The sequence below is a fragment of the Glandiceps talaboti genome, chromosome 9, assembly GCF_964340395.1.
Source record: "Glandiceps talaboti chromosome 9, keGlaTala1.1, whole genome shotgun sequence".
Classification (NCBI taxonomy): Eukaryota; Metazoa; Hemichordata; class Enteropneusta; family Spengelidae; genus Glandiceps; species Glandiceps talaboti.
The window spans coordinates 971,783-992,760 of NC_135557.1; the positions used below are offsets into that span (position 1 = coordinate 971,783).

The 20,978-nt window shown below is 37.3% G+C and overlaps 1 protein-coding gene and 1 long non-coding RNA gene across 2 annotated transcripts in view; both read right to left on the bottom strand.

Annotated features, from left to right (window-relative positions):
- LOC144440422 (coiled-coil domain-containing protein 191-like) overlaps positions 1–10,238 on the bottom strand; it is a 53,336-nt gene extending 43,098 nt beyond the window's left edge. The window contains exon 1 of the mRNA XM_078129794.1: positions 10,148–10,238. Coding sequence (XP_077985920.1) covers positions 10,148–10,160 — 13 coding nt within the window. The 5' untranslated portion in view covers positions 10,161–10,238. The remainder of the gene's footprint in view (positions 1–10,147) is intronic.
- Positions 10,239–10,269: 31 nt separating this feature from the next.
- LOC144439679 (uncharacterized) lies at positions 10,270–19,541 on the bottom strand. Its single transcript, XR_013481135.1, has 3 exons — positions 19,501–19,541; positions 10,557–10,695; positions 10,270–10,336 (listed from the first exon to the last, which is right to left on the bottom strand). It is a non-coding gene; the product is annotated as an uncharacterized LOC144439679 (long non-coding RNA).
- Positions 19,542–20,978: the final 1,437 nt, after the last annotated feature.

Below are 20,978 nucleotides of genomic sequence, written 5' to 3' on the forward strand. Positions count from 1 at the left end.
AGTGATGACTTGAAAAACAATTTTCTTGATACGAATCAATTCAAACAACTTACTGGAAAGTTAGCATACAGTTATGGTCCTCTTTTAGCATCGACAAGTGGTGGTCTTACTATTCTAAATAACATTAACTTTACAATACATACTTGTCCTAAGCAAAATGACTTAAATGAACTTGTTCAAGAACTTGTTCAAGAACTTGATCAAGATCTTGAAAACAACTTGAAACTTGACTTAGTTGAAAAGAGTTTCAAAAAATTAAAGTAAAAACATTAAAAATATTTTGTATTATATATATATCAGTGTAAAAATGAGTGATACAGAACAGACTCAAGCAGAGACTGTGACTATAAAAAGTAAAACTAAAAGTCCAGGTAGAGTTGCATGGGGTAAAAAATTAGCAGTAATATCAGCTAAAACAAAAAAACAAAAAAAATTAAAATCAACGGAGTTAAAAGTACCAATAGAGACAAAGGAGTCGATAGAGTCAATGGAGCCAATAAAGGTGACTGAGTTTTCCCCACAGTCGGACAATAAAAGCTCGCAATTTAATTATACTATGATTTTATTAACTCTTGGTTCACTAGTAATTGGGGTAGCTGGTTTTTATTATAAAAGAGAGTGCATCAGCTTTTATGCACAGTTTTTACAATCAGGCATAAATGATAAAGAAACTAAGTCTAAACAATTAGCGACACCACGACCAGATAATGATAAAAATAATGCGCTGTTTGAAATGGAATAATTATTTTTTTATATTATATATATTATATATACACACAATGACAGACTATACTAAGCTGATCGTGAATGGTCTTTATGATGGTGCAGTTATATCTGCTTTAACAATAGCTAATAGTTTAATACTTGATAAAACTATGAAGATGTCCTAAAACAATGTTTCATTTAAAAAGTTTGGTTATCTTGCAATAGCTGTGAGTGGAGCAGTATTGGAGAAAGATATGTTAGAACAAAGAAATATGTTACCAGTTGATCCTTATAAAGGATAATTAAAAAGAATAATTTATATATATCTAAATATATACTATACATAATGGGTGCGGCAATTGCGATGATGGTTGGTGGAGCAGTTTTAAATGCAACTGCCTTTGTCGGAGCTGGTTATTAGGTAAGACACTTTCAGGTGACTCAAAACAAGAACATAAAAAAGAATTAAAGAGACATGATTTAGCTTTGGAAAAATTCAACAAAGATCGTGAGGTATGGTTGGAAAAGTAATGGATTTTATAGCGAAGCAAAAAAATTTAGATGTCCATGCGAGACAAAATCTGGTTATGACTGATGAAAATTTAAATTTATATCAAGAATATCATCCTCAGACTGAACGTCTCAAGAATGAACCTCAGTTCGGTGATTATTATCAACCTTCTGATAATATAAAGTTATATCAATATCTTTATTTAGCTGGTGGTGGCATATTATTAGTTTATTTAACAAAAAAATATATATAAATATAAAAATATAAAATGGAAGTATGTAAATTATGTAAACAGAAAGATGCATCCCGCTATTGTACAAACAATTGTAGTACATTCTTTGGAAAATCTCATTACTCATATTGTTGTGATTCAATGTATGATACAGTATTATACATTGTAATATATGTAGACGATTTAATATACCTCGTGATGATATTTGTAAAAACATTTGTGGTAACATCTATGGAAGGTTCAACTGCTTTGACTTCTGTACTATTAGTAAATCACTAAATAATAGCTTTCATGACCAAGTGAAAAGTAAAAATATTTATGATCCTAAAAATCACATAAAAAAAGTTTTTAAAAGGTATAATCTCAATTATTATCTTTTATTAACTGTTACTAGAATATTTTTCATCACTCAATGAAGTTCATACAGAGCCAACACGATATCAATCACTCAACTTTAGTGTTATCATAAAAGTACAGTAGACCCTCGCTAACTCGCGGGTGTCCGGGTCCATCAAGAAACCCGCGACTTAGCGAGGGCCGCGACTTAGCGAGGTGCTCATTATATATTCATAACCACACATTAACACACGTCACACGTCAGCTTTTCTTCATTCTTCAGTAATGTGCAGATGAAACTAGTACAGTACATGTTTTATGAGTGCAAGTTCATTGGCGATATTCATAAAAAAAAATAAGATACGCACGAAATCAAAGTTTCAATATTCAGTAAATCCAGGGTAAATCTTTTCAGTTCACGAACATGACGGTATGTATTCGAAATTTATTGTGATGGACGCATGGACGTAATATTGTAACAGTCCTGGGTTAACAGTAAATCTTTGAGGAAGATTATCGTACAATTGTGTGACTCTCAAAGCATCAATCGCGGCAAGACTTTCTTTTTTGTTTTTTGCACGGTCGACAAACTAACAGTACAACGTACAAGCTCACGCCTGGCGGGGCCAAGAAATGCTGTTGAATTTCCGGGTTGCAGTTTTGACTTTTATATCATCGAATAACGGGATTTGTTTTAAATATTCTAAAACAACAACTAATTTTTTATGTTTCTCAGTACAGTAACATTCCTAAATGATGAGGTTGAGTTGAGAAATCGCAAGGTTCGGCAACACGTGGCGTGATGCATGATGTCGGTAGATATATAAACATAAAGACGCAAGTGATGAACGAATTCAGTTGATCGTAGACCGAAATTTCGTTATATAAATGACGTTTTCCTCAAAATTTTGAAGAAACAAAACGTTTTTAGGTGACTTCTAAATCAATCAAATCAAACGATATATTATTGCGAGACAAGCTTTAGTTATTAATTTGTTTTTGTGGACGATGTTCGAATTCGACTGACGAATCCTGCGACTCGAATCTAACACGATCAATGCACCGTTCACCAGCCAGACGAAAATGGTCGACGTGTTTGTTGACTAGCCGAGAAGTGCATAAGGAACTTGTGAATGTGGAGCAGTCCGAATAAATAGAAGGCGATTGCTAACATCAAAGTCAAACCGCGACACCTCTTCATCGAAACACCAACGAGTTTGAAATTGGCAGGCGTGCCATTTGTTTAAAAAAAATACACAAAGAGGAGTTCCGAAAACAATAGGAAAACTAAAGAAAAAATGGGATCCAAGGTGACACCCGCGACTTGGCCGAATCCGCGACTTACCGAGGCGCGAGTTAGCGAGGGCCCACTGTAATTCTATTATACTTAAAAAAGTACAAGGAAGCAGCTAAAATACCAGAGTTGAAAACAAAGGCAGTTTCACAAAACCAAATCCATAAATGGTTTTGGAATAAATGGAATGCAAAATATCCAGAGATAAGATTTAGTTGGTGGCGTTTACGTTGGCGTCAAATATCTTTAAAAATTAAAAAAAAACACATTTAAAAAATAATTAACATTATTTAAATCATTATAAAAAAAAGCAAAACCGCTGCTCTGCCATATAAACCTGCCTTTTTTTTCTCTCTGTTTTTGATGTCTTCAATCTCATACTGACTGTACAGGTCATAGAGGTGAAGGACGATGAGTCATTCACAGCTGAGCCGATTGTTATGTAAATGTATTGACCTTTGAACCCTTCCGCACAATTTGAACAATGGCCGGGAGTCGGTCGTTGCACTGTCGTTTCAGATACCCTTAACCTTTTACTTCCTGTATAGGTGGCCCTATACAGGACCCCCTAGGGCCTGAATAAATTTTAGAGACTTACTTGTCAAGACATTATAACTTCCATATGCTTAGGACTTTGTTTCTATGACAACTGACCCAACTTAAATGTGGTTTATGTAAAGTTAACATGTTACAGTGTATCAAAGTGTATTGTTATGCAAATTAGCACATTGTTATGCAAATGATATTATTGATTATTCTTCTTACTCACTGCTTTTTTAAAATAAAAATCCAAAACTATGAATAAAGTTTATTTTACTCACCCCTACTCTGTTTTTTCCCTGCAATTACCCTACTCTACAGTTTCCTCCTTTTCCTAGCTAAATCTCTACCTGCACACTCCGGATCATTGTACTGGTAATCAGTCATATAATGATATCGTTGGAAACAGGGTACTGGGCACATCCTAACTTTACATGATCCACAAATGTACTTAGTATCTTTCCTGTGCATATGTATCTGACATTTTGATTTAGTTTCTGTTAAGGCTGGTGCATGCTGCAAATTTCTGTCGAATCTAATGTCATCACTTTGGGTTGTGGGTTTTCTCCCTGGCTTTTTCACATACGAACGACCTGCAATCAGTTCCTCAATCAGCTTACCACGAAACTTACGTTGAGTACATCTTTCTTGTGGGTTTGCTTTCTTGTAAAGAAGGAATGCATTCACTACACATACTTCAAGTAGATACCAGAATATTTGTAAGTACCAGGTAAGTCCGTTCATGTGACGCTTATAAGTTGAAAGGCGCTGGTCGGCCAAATCAACCCCCCCCCCCCCATGTACTTATTGTATCTTTCTACAACTAGTGGTCGATCTACTTGCTGCTGCTCCCATCTACCATTGACCTTAACTGCCCTTAGTACAGTATCACTCTCTGCAGTGACTGGTAATGTGGTAAGGGCATTCACTATTCTAGAGTCCTTCCAAGCAATAGCTTTCTGTCTTCCCTTCTGCCAACAAATAAATTGCCCACATGCAAGATTTTTTACCACTGGACTTTTCGGTTTCATTTCAACTGGCAGGCCCTTCCTGTTTGGTCTAACTGTCCCACAAGCTAAAATCTTCTTATCCTTCAATTTATTGAATAAGACAGGGGATGTGTAGTAGTTGTCACAATATAATTCATAACCTTTATTATGAAATGGAGTAGTTAGTGTCAAGACTACATTATCAGTTACTGACATTTCAGGAGGCACTTGTACTTGTGATTCACGACCTTGATACACCTTCAAATTCAGGACATAGCCAGAGGTAGATTCAGCCAGGTTGAACACCTTGATCCCCCATTTATTGGGTTTGTTCTTTATATACTGTTTAATTCCTAACCTTCCTTTAAACTTGATCATGGTCTCATCTAAAGCTAGTTGTCTCTCGGGAGTATACACTTCTCTAAACTTTCTGACAACGACATCAATTACAGGTTTTATTTTCTGAAGTTTGTCAAAGTTAGGGTCATTTCGATCAGTGGGTAGGGCTTCATTGTCAACAAAATGTAGATATCTTAAGATTTGACAGTACATGTCACGAGGCATATGTTTTCCAAAAGCAGGGGTCTGCGTTAGCCAATATTCAGACCAATACTCCTTGAACGACCCCTTCTTGTCAACTAATCCCATCGCTAAAGTTAGACCTAAAAACACTTCAAGATGATCGACGGATATACCTTCCCACGCAGACTTCCAGTTGTTTGGATCACGACGACATTGATCAGCGTAGCTGTTAGTTTCAGTTACTATTTTGGTCATAAGTTCCGGAGTGAAAGAACAATCAAAAACATCTTTTGCTGATTTATCATTGAAATCAAAATTTATTCCTGAATTTTCGTTAAATTCAAAGTCATCAACGTCAGTTATGTCGCGCGACCACTCGATCGAGTCGTCGTCACTACTACTATCACTACTACTACTACTACTACTACTGGAGTCGCTGTCATCGAGTGACATATCTAATTCTGCCTCGTCATCTGAGTAACGTCGAACTAACCTGGCTAATGGTATGTCGTCCTCTATGTCAGACGGTGTAAATCCCTCAAATTCTGAGTCAGAATCAGATGAAGAATCAAAAATATCAGCGATCATGTCACCCACTGACAGTTCGTTGTTTACACCGGTCGCCATATTTAGATTTTCATTGATAAATTTTCCGTGAACTACGAATTTTGACCGTTGACCTCTTTGTCGTGTTATGATAAACAGCAATATACATATCAATGGACTTTTGGCGGCAATTTCTAGGCAATTGAATTGCTAATACCCCCCTATAACGAACAATGACATCATACGTTCGAGTCAAAGGTTGCATTGCATACATACGCCTTTAGGCGCCTGTCGGCTGCAACGGAGTCTAGGGTGAAGTACGCCCTCAGGCGCCTGCCGGCCGCAAAGGGTTAACTATAAAACGACAGTGAACGACAAAGGTCATGTTTGTATATACTAAAATTTCATATAGATGAGACCATTTTTTTAAAGTTAAAATGGTTAAATAAGGGGTATGTCGTTTGGTGGTCCAGTAACCCCATTTTATATACTACTCCAATATGTGTGTACACTGAATACCAATTCAAATACCAATAAGTGTGTGTGTGTACACTGAATAGCAATTCAAATACCAATACGTGTGTGTGTGTACACTGAATAGCAACTCAAATACCAATATGTGTGAGTGTGTGTGTACACTGTATAGCAATTCAAATACCAATAAGTGTGAGTGTGTGTGTGTGTGTGTGTGTGTGTGTGTACACTGTATAGCAATTCAAATACCAATAAGTGTGTGTGTGTGTGTGTGTGTGTGTGTGTGTACACTGTATAGCAATTCAAATACCAATAAGTGTGTGTGTGTGTGTGTGTGTATGTGTGTACACAGAATAGCAATTCGAATACCAAATGTGTGTATGTGTACACTGAATAGCGATTCAAATACCAATATGTGTGTGTACACTGAATACCAAATTCAAATACCAATATGTGTGTGTGTACACTGAATAGCAATTCAAATACCAATAAGTGTGTACACTGAATAGCAATTCAAATACCAATATGTGTGTGTGTGTGTGTGTGTGTGTGTACACTGAATAGCAATTCAAACACCAATATGTGTGTGTGTGTGTGTGTGTGTGTACACTGAATAGCAATTCAAATACCAATATGTGTGTACACTGAATAGCAATTCAAATACCAATATGTGTGTGTGTACACTGAATAGCAATTCAAATACCAATAAGTGTGTGTACACTGAATAGCAATTCAAATACCAATGTGTGTGTGTGTACACTGAATAGCAATTCAAATACCAATATGTGTGTGTACACTGAACAGCAATTCAAATGCCAATGTGTGTGTGTGTGTGTGTGTGTGTGTGTGTACACTTAATAGCAATTCAAATACCAATATGTGTGTACACTGAATAGCAATTCAAATACCAATATGTGTGTGTACACTGAATAGCAATTCAAATACCAATAAGTGAGTACACTGAATAGCAATTCAAATACCAATATGTGTGTGTTTGTGTGTGTATTTAGATTTATTACCCAATATTTTTCTCCATTCAGACAAAGCAAATACGAGTGACTTAAGGGGGCTTTATCATTACTCGTCTAGTGACTCGTAGTGACAACCCTTACGTCATGAGTATTTTCCAGGTGAATGATGAAAATTATTGGAGAATAACATAATTATACCAGCACAAGTATTATCTCATATTGTCTCATATTTCAAACACAGCGGAACCAGTGACTTAGACACCATTGTCGTGACATAGATGCGTGCTGCCATTTCAAACACAGCAGAACCAGTGACTTAGACACCATTGTCGTGACATAGACGCGTGCTGCCATTTCAAACACAGCAGAACCAGTGACTTAGACACCATTGTCGTGACATAGACGCGTGCTGCCATTTCAAACACAGCAGAACCAGTGACTTAAGGCCCGGTTACACGATGCAACTCGACTAGCAACGCACCATGCAATTCTTCACATGCGACGAATTGCATCGTGTACTCGCCTCGTCGCAGGGTCTTGCGACGTTGCAAGGTGCGTCGCAAGGAAACCGACATGTCGGTTTCCTTGCGACGCGTCGCAAGTTGCTTCTCGAGTTGCTTCGTGAGTTGCACCGTGTAACCACTTCGTCGCGTCGCAAGTAATAACCTTTGACATATACCTACGTGTCAAATGACGTGCAATGTTATGGCCGCCATGTTTTTAGTATAAATATTCTATTTTAGCAAGTATTTTTTATATCATTTCGATTTATCACCACGATTACCACTTATCAATAGTATACAATGTCTATGAATGCTTGATTTCCGCTGAATATCATTTTATTTCCAACTTGAATGCAAGTAGCGACATCGGAAAGATCAACATCGCCCTAACGAACTTCAAATTGAATAGAGTTTTACTATCGATACCTCAACAAGTTTTCAGTCATTTTATTCGTAAATATTAGCAATTTCATAGCATTTTTGCCAAATTCCTGCCGCTAGAAGACTTGACCTCGATGACCTGTAACTTTTATATATTTACGCATGTGCAACAGTTAGCTCTTGCGACTCACCATGCAACTAGTTGCATCGTGTACGCGCTCCCGTCGCAGTTGCAAGCCTCGTCGCATGCGACGAATTGCTTCATGAGTTGCATCGTGTAACTGGGCCTTTAGACACCATTGTCGTGACATAGACACATGCTGCCATTTCAAATACCAATATATGTGTGTGTGTGTGTGTGTGTACACTGTATAGCAATTCAAATACCAATAAGTGTGTGTGTGTGTGTGTGTGTGTGTGTGCGTGTGTGTGTGTGTGTGTGTACACTGTATAGCAATTCAAATACCAATAAGTGTGTGTGTGTGTGTGTGTGTGTGTGTGTACACTGTATAGCAATTCAAATACCAATAAGTGTGTGTGTGTGTGTGTGTATGTGTGTACACAGAATAGCAATTTGAATACCAAATGTGTGTGTGTGTACACTGAATAGCGATTCAAATACCAATATGTGTGTGTACACTGAATACCAAATTCAAATACCAATATGTGTGTGTGTACACTGAATAGCAATTCAAATACCAATATGTGTGTGTGTGTGTGTGTGTGTGTGTGTGTGTGTGTGTACACTGAATAGCAATTCAAATACCAATATGTGTGTGTGTGTGTGTGTGTGTACACTGAATAGCAATTCAAATACCAATGTGTGTGTGTGTGTGTACACTGAATAGCAATTCAAATACCAATATGTGTGTGTGTACACTGAATAGCAATTCAAATACCAATATGTGTGTGTACACTGAATAGCAATTCAAATACCAATATGTGTGTGTACACTGAATAGCAATTCAAATGCCAATGTGTGTGTGTGTGTGTGTGTGTGTGTGTGTGTGTGTGTACACTTAATAGCAATTCAAATACCAATATGTGTGTACACTGAATAGCAATTCAAATACCAATATGTGTGTGTGTGTACACTGAATAGCAATTCAAATACCAATATGTGTGTGTACACTGAATAGCAATTCAAATACCAATATGTGTGTACACTGAATAGCAATTCAAATACCAATATGTGTGTACACTGAATAGCAATTCAAATACCAATAAGTGAGTACACTGAATAGCAATTCAAATACCAATATGTGTGTGTTTGTGTGTGTGTATTTAGATTTATTACCCAATATTTTTCTCTATTCAGACAAAGCAAATACGAGTGACTTAAGGGGGCTTTGTCATTACTCGTCTAGTGACTCGTAGTGACAACCCTTACGTCATGAGTATTTTCCAGGTGAATGATGAAAATTATTGGAGAATAACATAATTATACCAGCACAAGTATTATCTCATATTGTCTCATATTTCAAACACAGCGGAACCAGTGACTTAGACACCACTGTCGTGACATAGACGCGTGCTGCCATTTCAAACACAGCGGAACCAGTGACTTAGACACCATTGTTGTGACATAGACACGTGCTGCCATTTCAAACACAGCAGAACCAGTGACTTAGACACCATTGTCGTGACATAGACACGTGCTGCCATTTCAAACACAGCAGAACCAGTGACTTAGACACCATTGTCGTGACATAGACACGTGCTGCCATTTCAAACACTGCAGAACCAGTGACTTAGACACCATTGTCGTGACATAGACACGTGCTGCCATTTCAAACACAGCAGAACCAGTGACTTAGACACCATTGTCGTGACATAGACGCGTGCTGCCATTTCAAACACAGCAGAACCAGTGACTTAGACACCACTGTCGTGACATAGACACGTGCTGCCATTTCAAACACAGCAGAACCAGTGACTTAGACACCATTGTCGTGACATAGACGCGTGCTGCCATTTCAAACACAGCAGAACCAGTGACTTAGACACCATTGTCGTGACATAGACGCGTGCTGCCATGACATAGAACGACCAAAGTATACATTCCATACATTTTGTTTAACTTGGCTTATACATGGTATAAATACATGTATTTTTTTCATTCTACATAGTAGTTTAACCTTACCCTCTGATGACATTCCACCATAGGGATGTGGAAATCCGGTGTCTTCCACTGCAAGTAAGTTGTCCCACTGTCTCTTCACTTCTGACTTATGTGGACATTGTCTAGGCGACCATATTTCATTCTCATCATCATCATCATCATCGTCAAGGTTACACTTGTCAGTCACCCATTGGTTTAAGAGATCTTGTGCTGCATTGAAATAATATATCCATTCAATCAGTAAGACATCAAACAACCGTTTTCAAATTACCCATCATACAAATGAAAGCATTAATTAAAGGTATCTATCTCCTGTGTTTGATTCCAAAAATTTGTATGTTTTGTAAGTCTGCAGTGTGATATGTTTGCTATATGAAGATAGTTAAATTTGTATGTTTTTGTTATGTTTATTACATTGCTTAAAACATACCTTCTGAATAGGCATCATCATGATCTCGAAGGGCATCTACAGTTGCCATGGCAGTAGACATACCATCACCATAGCTACCAAATGCATGTTTACGTCCAAAGGTAACAGCTGCAGCATGGTCAGAAGCTTTCTGTACTTTCTGAAATGTACAAATCAGTATGTATCACTTATGATCCCAATGTACAAATCAGTATGTATCACGTATGATCCCAATGTACAAATCAGTTTGTCATTAGTCACAGGGCTGTATGCTGTTTGTACCCATTAGAGAGTTTGTCATTAGTCACTGGGCTGTATGCTGTTTCTACTCATGACACAGTTTGTCATTAGTCACAGGACTGTATGCTGTTTGTGCACATGAGAGTTTGTCATTAGTCACAGGACTGTATGCTGTTTGTACACATGAGAGTTTGTCATTAGTCACAGGACTGTATGCTGTTTCTACTCATGACACAGTTTGTCATTAGTCACAGGACTGTATGCTGTTTGTACCCATTAGAGAGTTTGTCATTAGTCACAGGGCTGTATGCTGTTTCTACTCATCACACAGTTTGTCATTAGTCACAGGGCTGTATGCTGTTTCTACTCATCACACAGTTTGTCATTAGTCACAGGGCTGTGTGTTATCTTTACTTTGTAAAAGATGGGTTGTGTGTTATCTACTCAATAACTGACACTATGTAAAAGATGGGTTGTGTGTTATCTACTCAATAACTGACACTATGTAAAAGAATTTAAGATAGGTTGTGTGTTATCTACTCAATAACCAACACTATGTAAAAGATGGGTTGTGTGTTATCTACTCAATAACTGACACTATGTAAAAGAATTTAAGATAGGTTGTGTGTTATCTACTCAATAACCAACACTATGTAAAAGATGGGTTGTGTGTTATCTACTCAATAACTGACACTATGTAAAAGAATTTAAGATAGGTTGTGTGTTATCTACTCAATAACCAACACTATGTAAAAGATGGGTTGTGTGTTATCTACTCAATAACCAACACTATGTAAAAGATGGGTTGTGTGTTATCTACTCAATAAGTCATTGAGAATGACATATGATTGGGTTTTAATGAATTATCACTACTCTGATCACGCAACAACACTTGTGAACCTAAATCAAACAGACTTAGATATGTTGTGTCTGCTTGTTGGACATGGAACATGCCTACAACAATAAAGGATGGGTCGGATGTCATAGGTACATAGTGGGACATGCCATAGGTACATAGTGGGATATGTCATAGGTACATAGTGGGATATGTCATAGGTACATAGTGGGATATGTCATAGGTACATAGTGGGATATGTCATAGGTACATAGTGGGATATGCCATAGGTATACTTAGTGGGATATGTCATAGGTACATAGTGGGATATGCCATAGGTATACTTAGTGGGATATGTCATAGGTACATAGTGGGATATGTCATAGGTACATAGTGGGATATGTCATAGGTACATAGTGGGATATGTCATAGGTATACTTAGTGGGATATGTCATAGGTACATAGTGGGATATGCCATAGGTACATAGTGGGATATGTCATAGGTACATAGTGGGATATGTCATAGGTACATAGTGGGATATGCCATAGGTATACTTAGTGGGATATGTCATAGGTACATAGTGGGATATGTCATAGGTACATAGTGGGATATGCCATAGGTATACTTAGTGGGATATGTCATAGGTACATAGTGGGATATGTCATAGGTACATAGTGGGATATGTCATAGGTACATAGTGGGATATGCCATAGGTATACTTAGTGGGATATGTCATAGGTACATAGTGGGATATGCCATAGGTATACTTAGTGGGATATGTCATAGGTACATAGTGGGATATGTCATAGGTACATAGTGGGACATGTCATAGGTACATAGTGGGATATGTCATAGGTACATAGTGGGATATGTCATAGGTACATAGTGGGATATGTCATAGGTACATAGTGGGATATGTCATAGGTACATAGTGGGATATGTCATAGGTACATAGTGGGATATGTCATAGGTACATAGTGGGATATGCCATAGGTACATAGTGGGATATGTCATAGGTATACTTAGTGGGATATGTCATAGGTACATAGTGGGATATGTCATAGGTACATAGTGGGATATGTCATAGGTACATAGTGGGACATGTCATAGGTACATAGTGGGATATGTCATAGGTACATAGTGGGATATGTCATAGGTACATAGTGGAATATGCCATAGGTATACTTAGTGGGATATGTCATAGGTACATAGTGGGATATGTCATAGGTACATAGTGGGATATGTCATAGGTACATAGTGGGATATGTCATAGGTACATAGTGGGATATGCCATAGGTATACTTAGTGGGATATGTCATAGGTACATAGTGGGATATGTCATAGGTACATAGTGGGATATGTCATAGGTACATAGTGGGATATGTCATAGGTACATAGTCGGATGTCATAGGTACATAGTGTGATATGTCATAGGTACATAGTGGGATATGTCATAGGTACATAGTGGGACATGTCATAGGTACATAGTGGGATATGTCATAGGTACATAGTGGGATATGTCATAGGTACATAGTGGGATATGTCATAGGTACATAGTGGGACATGTCATAGGTACATAGTGGGATATGTCATAGGTACATAGTGGGATATGTCATAGGTACATAGTGGGATATGTCATAGGTACATAGTGGGATATGTCATAGGTACATAGTGGGATATGTCATAGGTACATAGTGGGATATGTCATAGGTACATAGTGGGATATGTCATAGGTACATAGTGGGATATGTCATAGGTACATAGTGGGATATGCCATAGGTATACTTAGTGGGATATGTCATAGGTACATAGTGGGATATGCCATAGGTATACTTAGTGGGATATGTCATAGGTACATAGTGGGATATGTCATAGGTACATAGTGGGATATGTCATAGGTACATAGTGGGATATGTCATAGGTACATAGTGGGATATGTCATAGGTACATAGTGGGATATGTCATAGGTACATAGTGGAATATGTCATAGGTACATAGTGGGATATGTCATAGGTACATAGTGGGATATGCCATAGGTATACTTAGTGGGATATGTCATAGGTACATAGTGGGATATGTCATAGGTACTTAGTGGGATATGTCATAGGTACATAGTGGGATATGTCATAGGTACATAGTGGGATATGTCATAGGTACATAGTCGGATGTCATAGGTACATAGTGTGATATGTCATAGGTACATAGTGGGATATGTCATAGGTACATAGTGGGACATGTCATAGGTACATAGTGGGATATGTCATAGGTACATAGTGGGATATGTCATAGGTACATAGTGGGATATGTCATAGGTACATAGTGGGATATGTCATAGGTACATAGTCGGATGTCATAGGTACATAGTGGGATATGTCATCAGTACACACAATGGGATATGTCATCAGTACACACAATAGGATATGTCATCAGTACACACAATGTGATATGTCATCAGTACACACAATGTGATATGTCATCAGTACACACAATGTGATATGTCATCAGTACACATAATGGGATATGTCATCAGTACACACAATGTGATATGTCATCAGTACACACAATGTGATATGTCATCAGTACACATAATGTGATATGTCATCAGTACACACAATGTGATATGTCATCAGTACACACAATGTGATATGTCATCAGTACACATAATGGGATATGTCATCAGTACACACAATGGGATATGTCATCAGTACACACAATAGGATATGTCATCAGTACACACAATATGATATGTCATCAGTACACACAATGTGATATGTCATCAGTACACACAATGTGATATGTCATCAGTACACATAATGGGATATGTCATCAGTACACACTATGGGATATGTCATCAGTACACACAATGGGATATGTCATCAGTACACACAATGGGATATGTCACATGTACACATAATGGGATATGTCATCAGTACACACAATGTGATATGTCATCAGTACACACAATGGGATATGTCATCAGTACACACAATGGGATATGTCACATGTACACATAATGGGATATGTCATCAGTACACACAATGTGATATGTCACATGTACACACAATGTGATATGTCATCAGTACACATAATGGGATATGTCATCAGTGCACACAATGGGATATGTCATCAGTACACACAATGGGATATGTCACATGTACACATAATGGGATATGTCATCAGTACACACAATGTGATATGTCACATGTACACACAATGTGATATGTCATCAGTACACATAATGGGATATGTCATCAGTGCACATAATGGGATATGTCATCAGTACACACAATGGGATATGTCACATGTACACATAATGGGATATGTCATCAGTACACACAATGTGATATGTCACATGTACACACAATGTGATATGTCACATGTACACATAATGGGATATGTCATCAGTACACACAATGGGATATGTCACATGTACACACAATGTGATATGTCATCAGTACACATAATGGGATATGTCATCAGTGCACACAATGGGATATGTCATCAGTACACACAATGGGATATGTCATCAGTACACACAATGGGATATGTCATCAGTACACATAATGGGATATGTCATCAGTACACACAATGGGATATGTCACATGTACACATAATGGGATATGTCATCAGTACACACAATGTGATATGTCACATGTACACATAATGGGATATGTCATCAGTACACATAATGTGATATGTCACATGTACACACAATGGGATATGTCATCAGTACACACTATGGGATATGTCATCAGTACACACAATGTGATATGTCATCAGTACACACAATAGGATATGTCATCAGTACACACAATGGGATATGTCATCAGAACACATAATGGGATATGTCATCAGTACACACAATGGGATATGTCATCAGTACACACAATGGGATATGTCATCAGTACACACAATGGGATATGTCACCAGTACACACAATGGGATATGTCATCAGTACACACAATGGGATATGTCATCAGTACACACAATGGGATATGTCATCAGTACACACAATAGGATATGTCATCAGTACACACAATGTGATATGTCATCAGTACACACAATGGGATATGTCACATGTACACACAATGGGATATGTCATCAGTACACATAATGGGATATGTCATCAGTACACACAATGGGATATGTCATCAGTACACACTATGGGATATGTCATCAGTACACACAATGGGATATGTCATCAGTACACACAATGTGATATGTCATCAGTACACACAATGGGATATGTCATCAGTACACACAATAGGATATGTCATCAGTACACACAATGGGATATGTCATCAGTACACACAATAGGATATGTCATCAGTACACACAATGTGATATGTCATCAGTACACGTAATGGGATATGTCATCAGTACACGTAATGGGATATGTCATCAGTACACACAATGGGATATGTCATCAGTACACACAATGGGATATGCCATCAGTACACATAATGGGATATGTCATCAGTACACACAATGGGATATGCCATCAGTACACATAATGGGATATGTCATCAGTACACACAATGTGATATGTCACATGTACACATAATAGGATATGTCATCAGTACACACAATGTGATATGTCATCAGTACACACAATGTGATATGTCATCAGTACACACAATGGGATATGTCATCAGTACACACAATGTGATATGTCATCAGTACACACAATGGGATATGTCATCAGTACACACAATGGGATATGTCATCAGTACACACAATGGGATATGTCATCAGTACACACAATGGGATATGTCATCAGTACACACAATGGGATATGTCACATGTACACACAATGTGATATGTCATCAGTACACACAATACGATATGTCATCAGTACACACAATGTGATATGTCACATGTACACATAATAGGATATGTCATCAGTACACACAATGGGATATGTCATCAGTACACACAATGGGATATGTCATCAGTACACATAATGTGATATGTCATCAGTACACACTATGGGATATGTCATCAGTAAACACAATAGGATATGTCATCAGTACACACAATGGGATATGTCATCAGTACACACAATGGGATATGTCATCAGTACACACAATGTGATATGTCATCAGTACACATAATGGGATATGTCATCAGTGCACACAATGGGATATGTCATCAGTACACATAATAGGATATGTCATCAGTACACACAATGGGATATGTCATCAGTACACACTATGGGATATGTCATCAGTACACATAATGGGATATGTCACATGTACACACAATAGGATATGTCATCAGTACACACAATAGGATATGTCATCAGTACACACAATGGGATATGTCATCAGTACACACAATGGGATATGTCATCAGTACACACAATGGGATATGTCATCAGTACACACAATGGGATATGTCATCAGTACACACAATGGGATATGTCATCAGTACACACAATGTGATATGTCATCAGTACACATAATGGGATATGTCATCAGTACACACAATGGGATATGTCATCAGTACACACAATGTGATATGTCATCAGTACACATAATGGGATATGTCATCAGTACACATAATGTGATATGTCATCAGTACACACAATGGGATATGTCATCAGTACACACAATGTGATATGTCATCAGTACACACAATGTGATATGTCATCAGTACACACAATAGGATATGTCATCAGTACACATAATGGGATATGTCATCAGTACACACAATGGGATATGTCATCAGTACACACAATGGGATATGTCACATGTACACATAATGGGATATGTCATCAGTACACACAATGTGATATGTCATCAGTACACACAATGGGATATGTCATCAGTACACACAATGTGATATGTCATCAGTACACATAATAGGATATGTCATCAGTACACACAATGGGATATGTCATCAGTACACATAATAGGATATGTCATCAGTACACATAATGGGATATGTTATCAGTACACATAATGGGATATGTCATCAGTACACACAATGGGATATGTCATCAGTACACACAATGGGATATGTCATCAGTACACACAATGGGATATGTCATCAGTACACACAATAGGATATGTCATCAGTACACACAATAGGATATGTCATCAGTACACACAATAGGATATGTCATCAGTACACACAATGGGATATGTCATCAGTACACATAATGGGATATGTCATCAGTGCACACAATGGGATATGTCATCAGTACACATAATGGGATATGTCATCAGTACACACAATGTGATATGTCATCAGTACACACAATGGGATATGTCATCAGTACACACAATGTGATATGTCACATGTACACACAATGGGATATGTCATCAGTACACACAATGAGATATGTCACATGTACACATAATGGGATATGTCATCAGTACATACAATGTGATATGTCATCAGTACACACAATGGGATATGTCATCAGTACACATAATGGGATATGTCATCAGTACACACAATGGGATATGTCACATGTACACGTAATGGGATATGTCATCAGTACACACAATGGGATATGTCACATGTACACATAATGGGATATGTCATCAGTACACACAATGGGATATGTCATCAGTACACATAATGGGATATGTCATCAGTACACACAATGGGATATGTCATCAGTACACACAATGTGATATGTCATCAGTACACACAATGGGATATGTCATCAGTACACACAATGTGATATGTCATCAGTACACACAATGGGATATGTCATCAGTACACACAATGGGATATGTCACATGTACACATAATGGGATATGTCATCAGTACACACAATGTGATATGTCATCAGTACACATAATGGGATATGTCATCAGTACACACAATGGGATATGTCACATGTACACATAATGGGATATGTCATCAGTACACACAATGTGATATGTCACATGTACACATAATGGGATATGTCATCAGTACACACAATGGGATATGTCATCAGTACACATAATGGGATATGTCATCAGTACACACAATGTGATATGTCACATGTACACATAATGTGATATGTCACGTGTACACATAATGGGATATGTCATCAGTACACACAATGTGATATGTCACATGTACACATAATAGGATATGTCATCAGTACACATAATGGGATATGTCATCAGTACACAAAATGGGATATGTCATCAGTACACACAATGTGATATGTCATCAGTACACATAATGGGATATGTCATCAGTACACACAATGTGATATGTCATCAGTACACATAATGGGATATGTCACATGTACACATAATGGGATATGTCATCAGTACACACAATGGGATATGTCATCAGTACACACAATAGTATATGTCACATGTACACACAATGTGATATGTCATCAGTACACACAATGGGATATGTCATCAGTACACACAATGGGATATGTCATCAGTACACACAATGTGATATGTCACATGTACACACAATAGGATATGTCATCAGTACACACAATGGGATATGTCATCAGTACACACAATGGGATATGTCATCAGTACACATAATGGGATATGTCATCAGTACACACAATGGGATATGTCACATGTACACACAATGGGATATGTCATCAGTACACACAATGTGATATGTCACATGTACACATAATGGGATATGTCATCAGTACACACAATGGGATATGTCATCAGTACACACAATGGGATATGTCATCAGTACACACAATGGGATATGTCATCAGTACACACAATGTGATATGTCATCAGTACACACAATGTGATATGTCACATGTACACACAATAGGATATGTCATCAGTACACACAATGTGATATGTCATCAGTACACACAATGTGATATGTCACATGTACACACAATAGGATATGTCATCAGTACACACAATGTGATACATCATAGGTAGACATACCTTTATCCAATCTTGTACATTATCACTGTTTGATACAGTCTGTAAAATACAAAATGTCATGTAACAAGGACACCAAGAAAGTATTAAATAACAAGTCTTCATAAAAGAAATACTCCTAACAATAATTGTGACATGATTTTAAAAGTATTTATATATAGTAGTAAAACACATATACAACACTTATCAGTGTTTGGATGATATACCACAAATTACTTATAGCATCCATATCAAGTATAAAAGTATTGAATTCTGTAATTATCAGCGTGGGGTATGTGATGTCTGTCAATATAATTATTAGCCCAGTATGTGGTGTCTTTCAATATATAATTATTAGCCCAGTATGTGGTGTCTGTCAGTATAATTATCTGCCCAGTATGTGGTGTCTGTCAATATAATTATCAGCCCAGTATGTGGTGTCTGTCAATATAATTATCAGCCCCGTATGTGGTGTCTTTCAATATATAATTATTAGCCCCATATGTGGTGTCTTTCAATATATAATTATTAGCCCCGTATGTGGTGTCTGTCAATATAATTATTAGCCCAGTATGTGATGTCTGTCAATATAATTATTAGCCCAGTATGTGGTGTCTTTCAATATATAATTATTAGCCCCGTATGTGGTGTATTTCAATATATAATTATCAGCCCCGTATGTGGTGTTCGTAAATATATAATTATTAGCCCCGTATGTGGTGTATTTCAATATAATTATTAGCCCCGTATGTGATGTCTTTCAATATAATTATTAGCCCCGTATGTGATGTCTGTCAATATAATTATTAGCCCCGTATGTGATGTCTGTCAATATAATTATTAGCCCAGTATGTGATGTCAGTCAATATAATTATTAGCCCCGTATGTGATGTCTGTCAATATAATTATTAGCCCCGTATGTGATGTCTGTCAATATATAATTATCAGCCCCGTATGTGGTGTCTTTCAATATATAATTATCAGCCCCGTATGTGGTGTTCGTAAATATATAATTATTAGCCCCGTATGTGGTGTATTTCAATATAATTATTAGCCCTGTATGTGGTGTCTGTCAATATAATTATTAGCCCCGTATGTGATGTCTTTCAATATAATTATTAGCCCAGTATGTGGTGTCTGTCAATATAATTATTAGCCCCGTATGTGATGTCTGTCAATATAATTATTAGCCCCGTATGTGGTGTCTGTCAATATATAATTATTAGCCCCGTATGTGGTGTCTTTCAATATATAATTATTAGCCCATATGTGATGTCTGTCAATATAATTATTAGCCCAGTATGTGATGTCAGTCAATATAATTATTAGCCCCGTATGTGATGTCTGTCAATGTAATTATTAGCCCCGTATGTGATGTCTGTCAATATATAATTATTAGCCCCGTATGTGATGTCTGTCAATATAATTATTAGCCCAGTATGTGGTGTCTGTCAATATATAATTATTAGCCCCGTATGTGATGTCTGTCAATATAATTATTA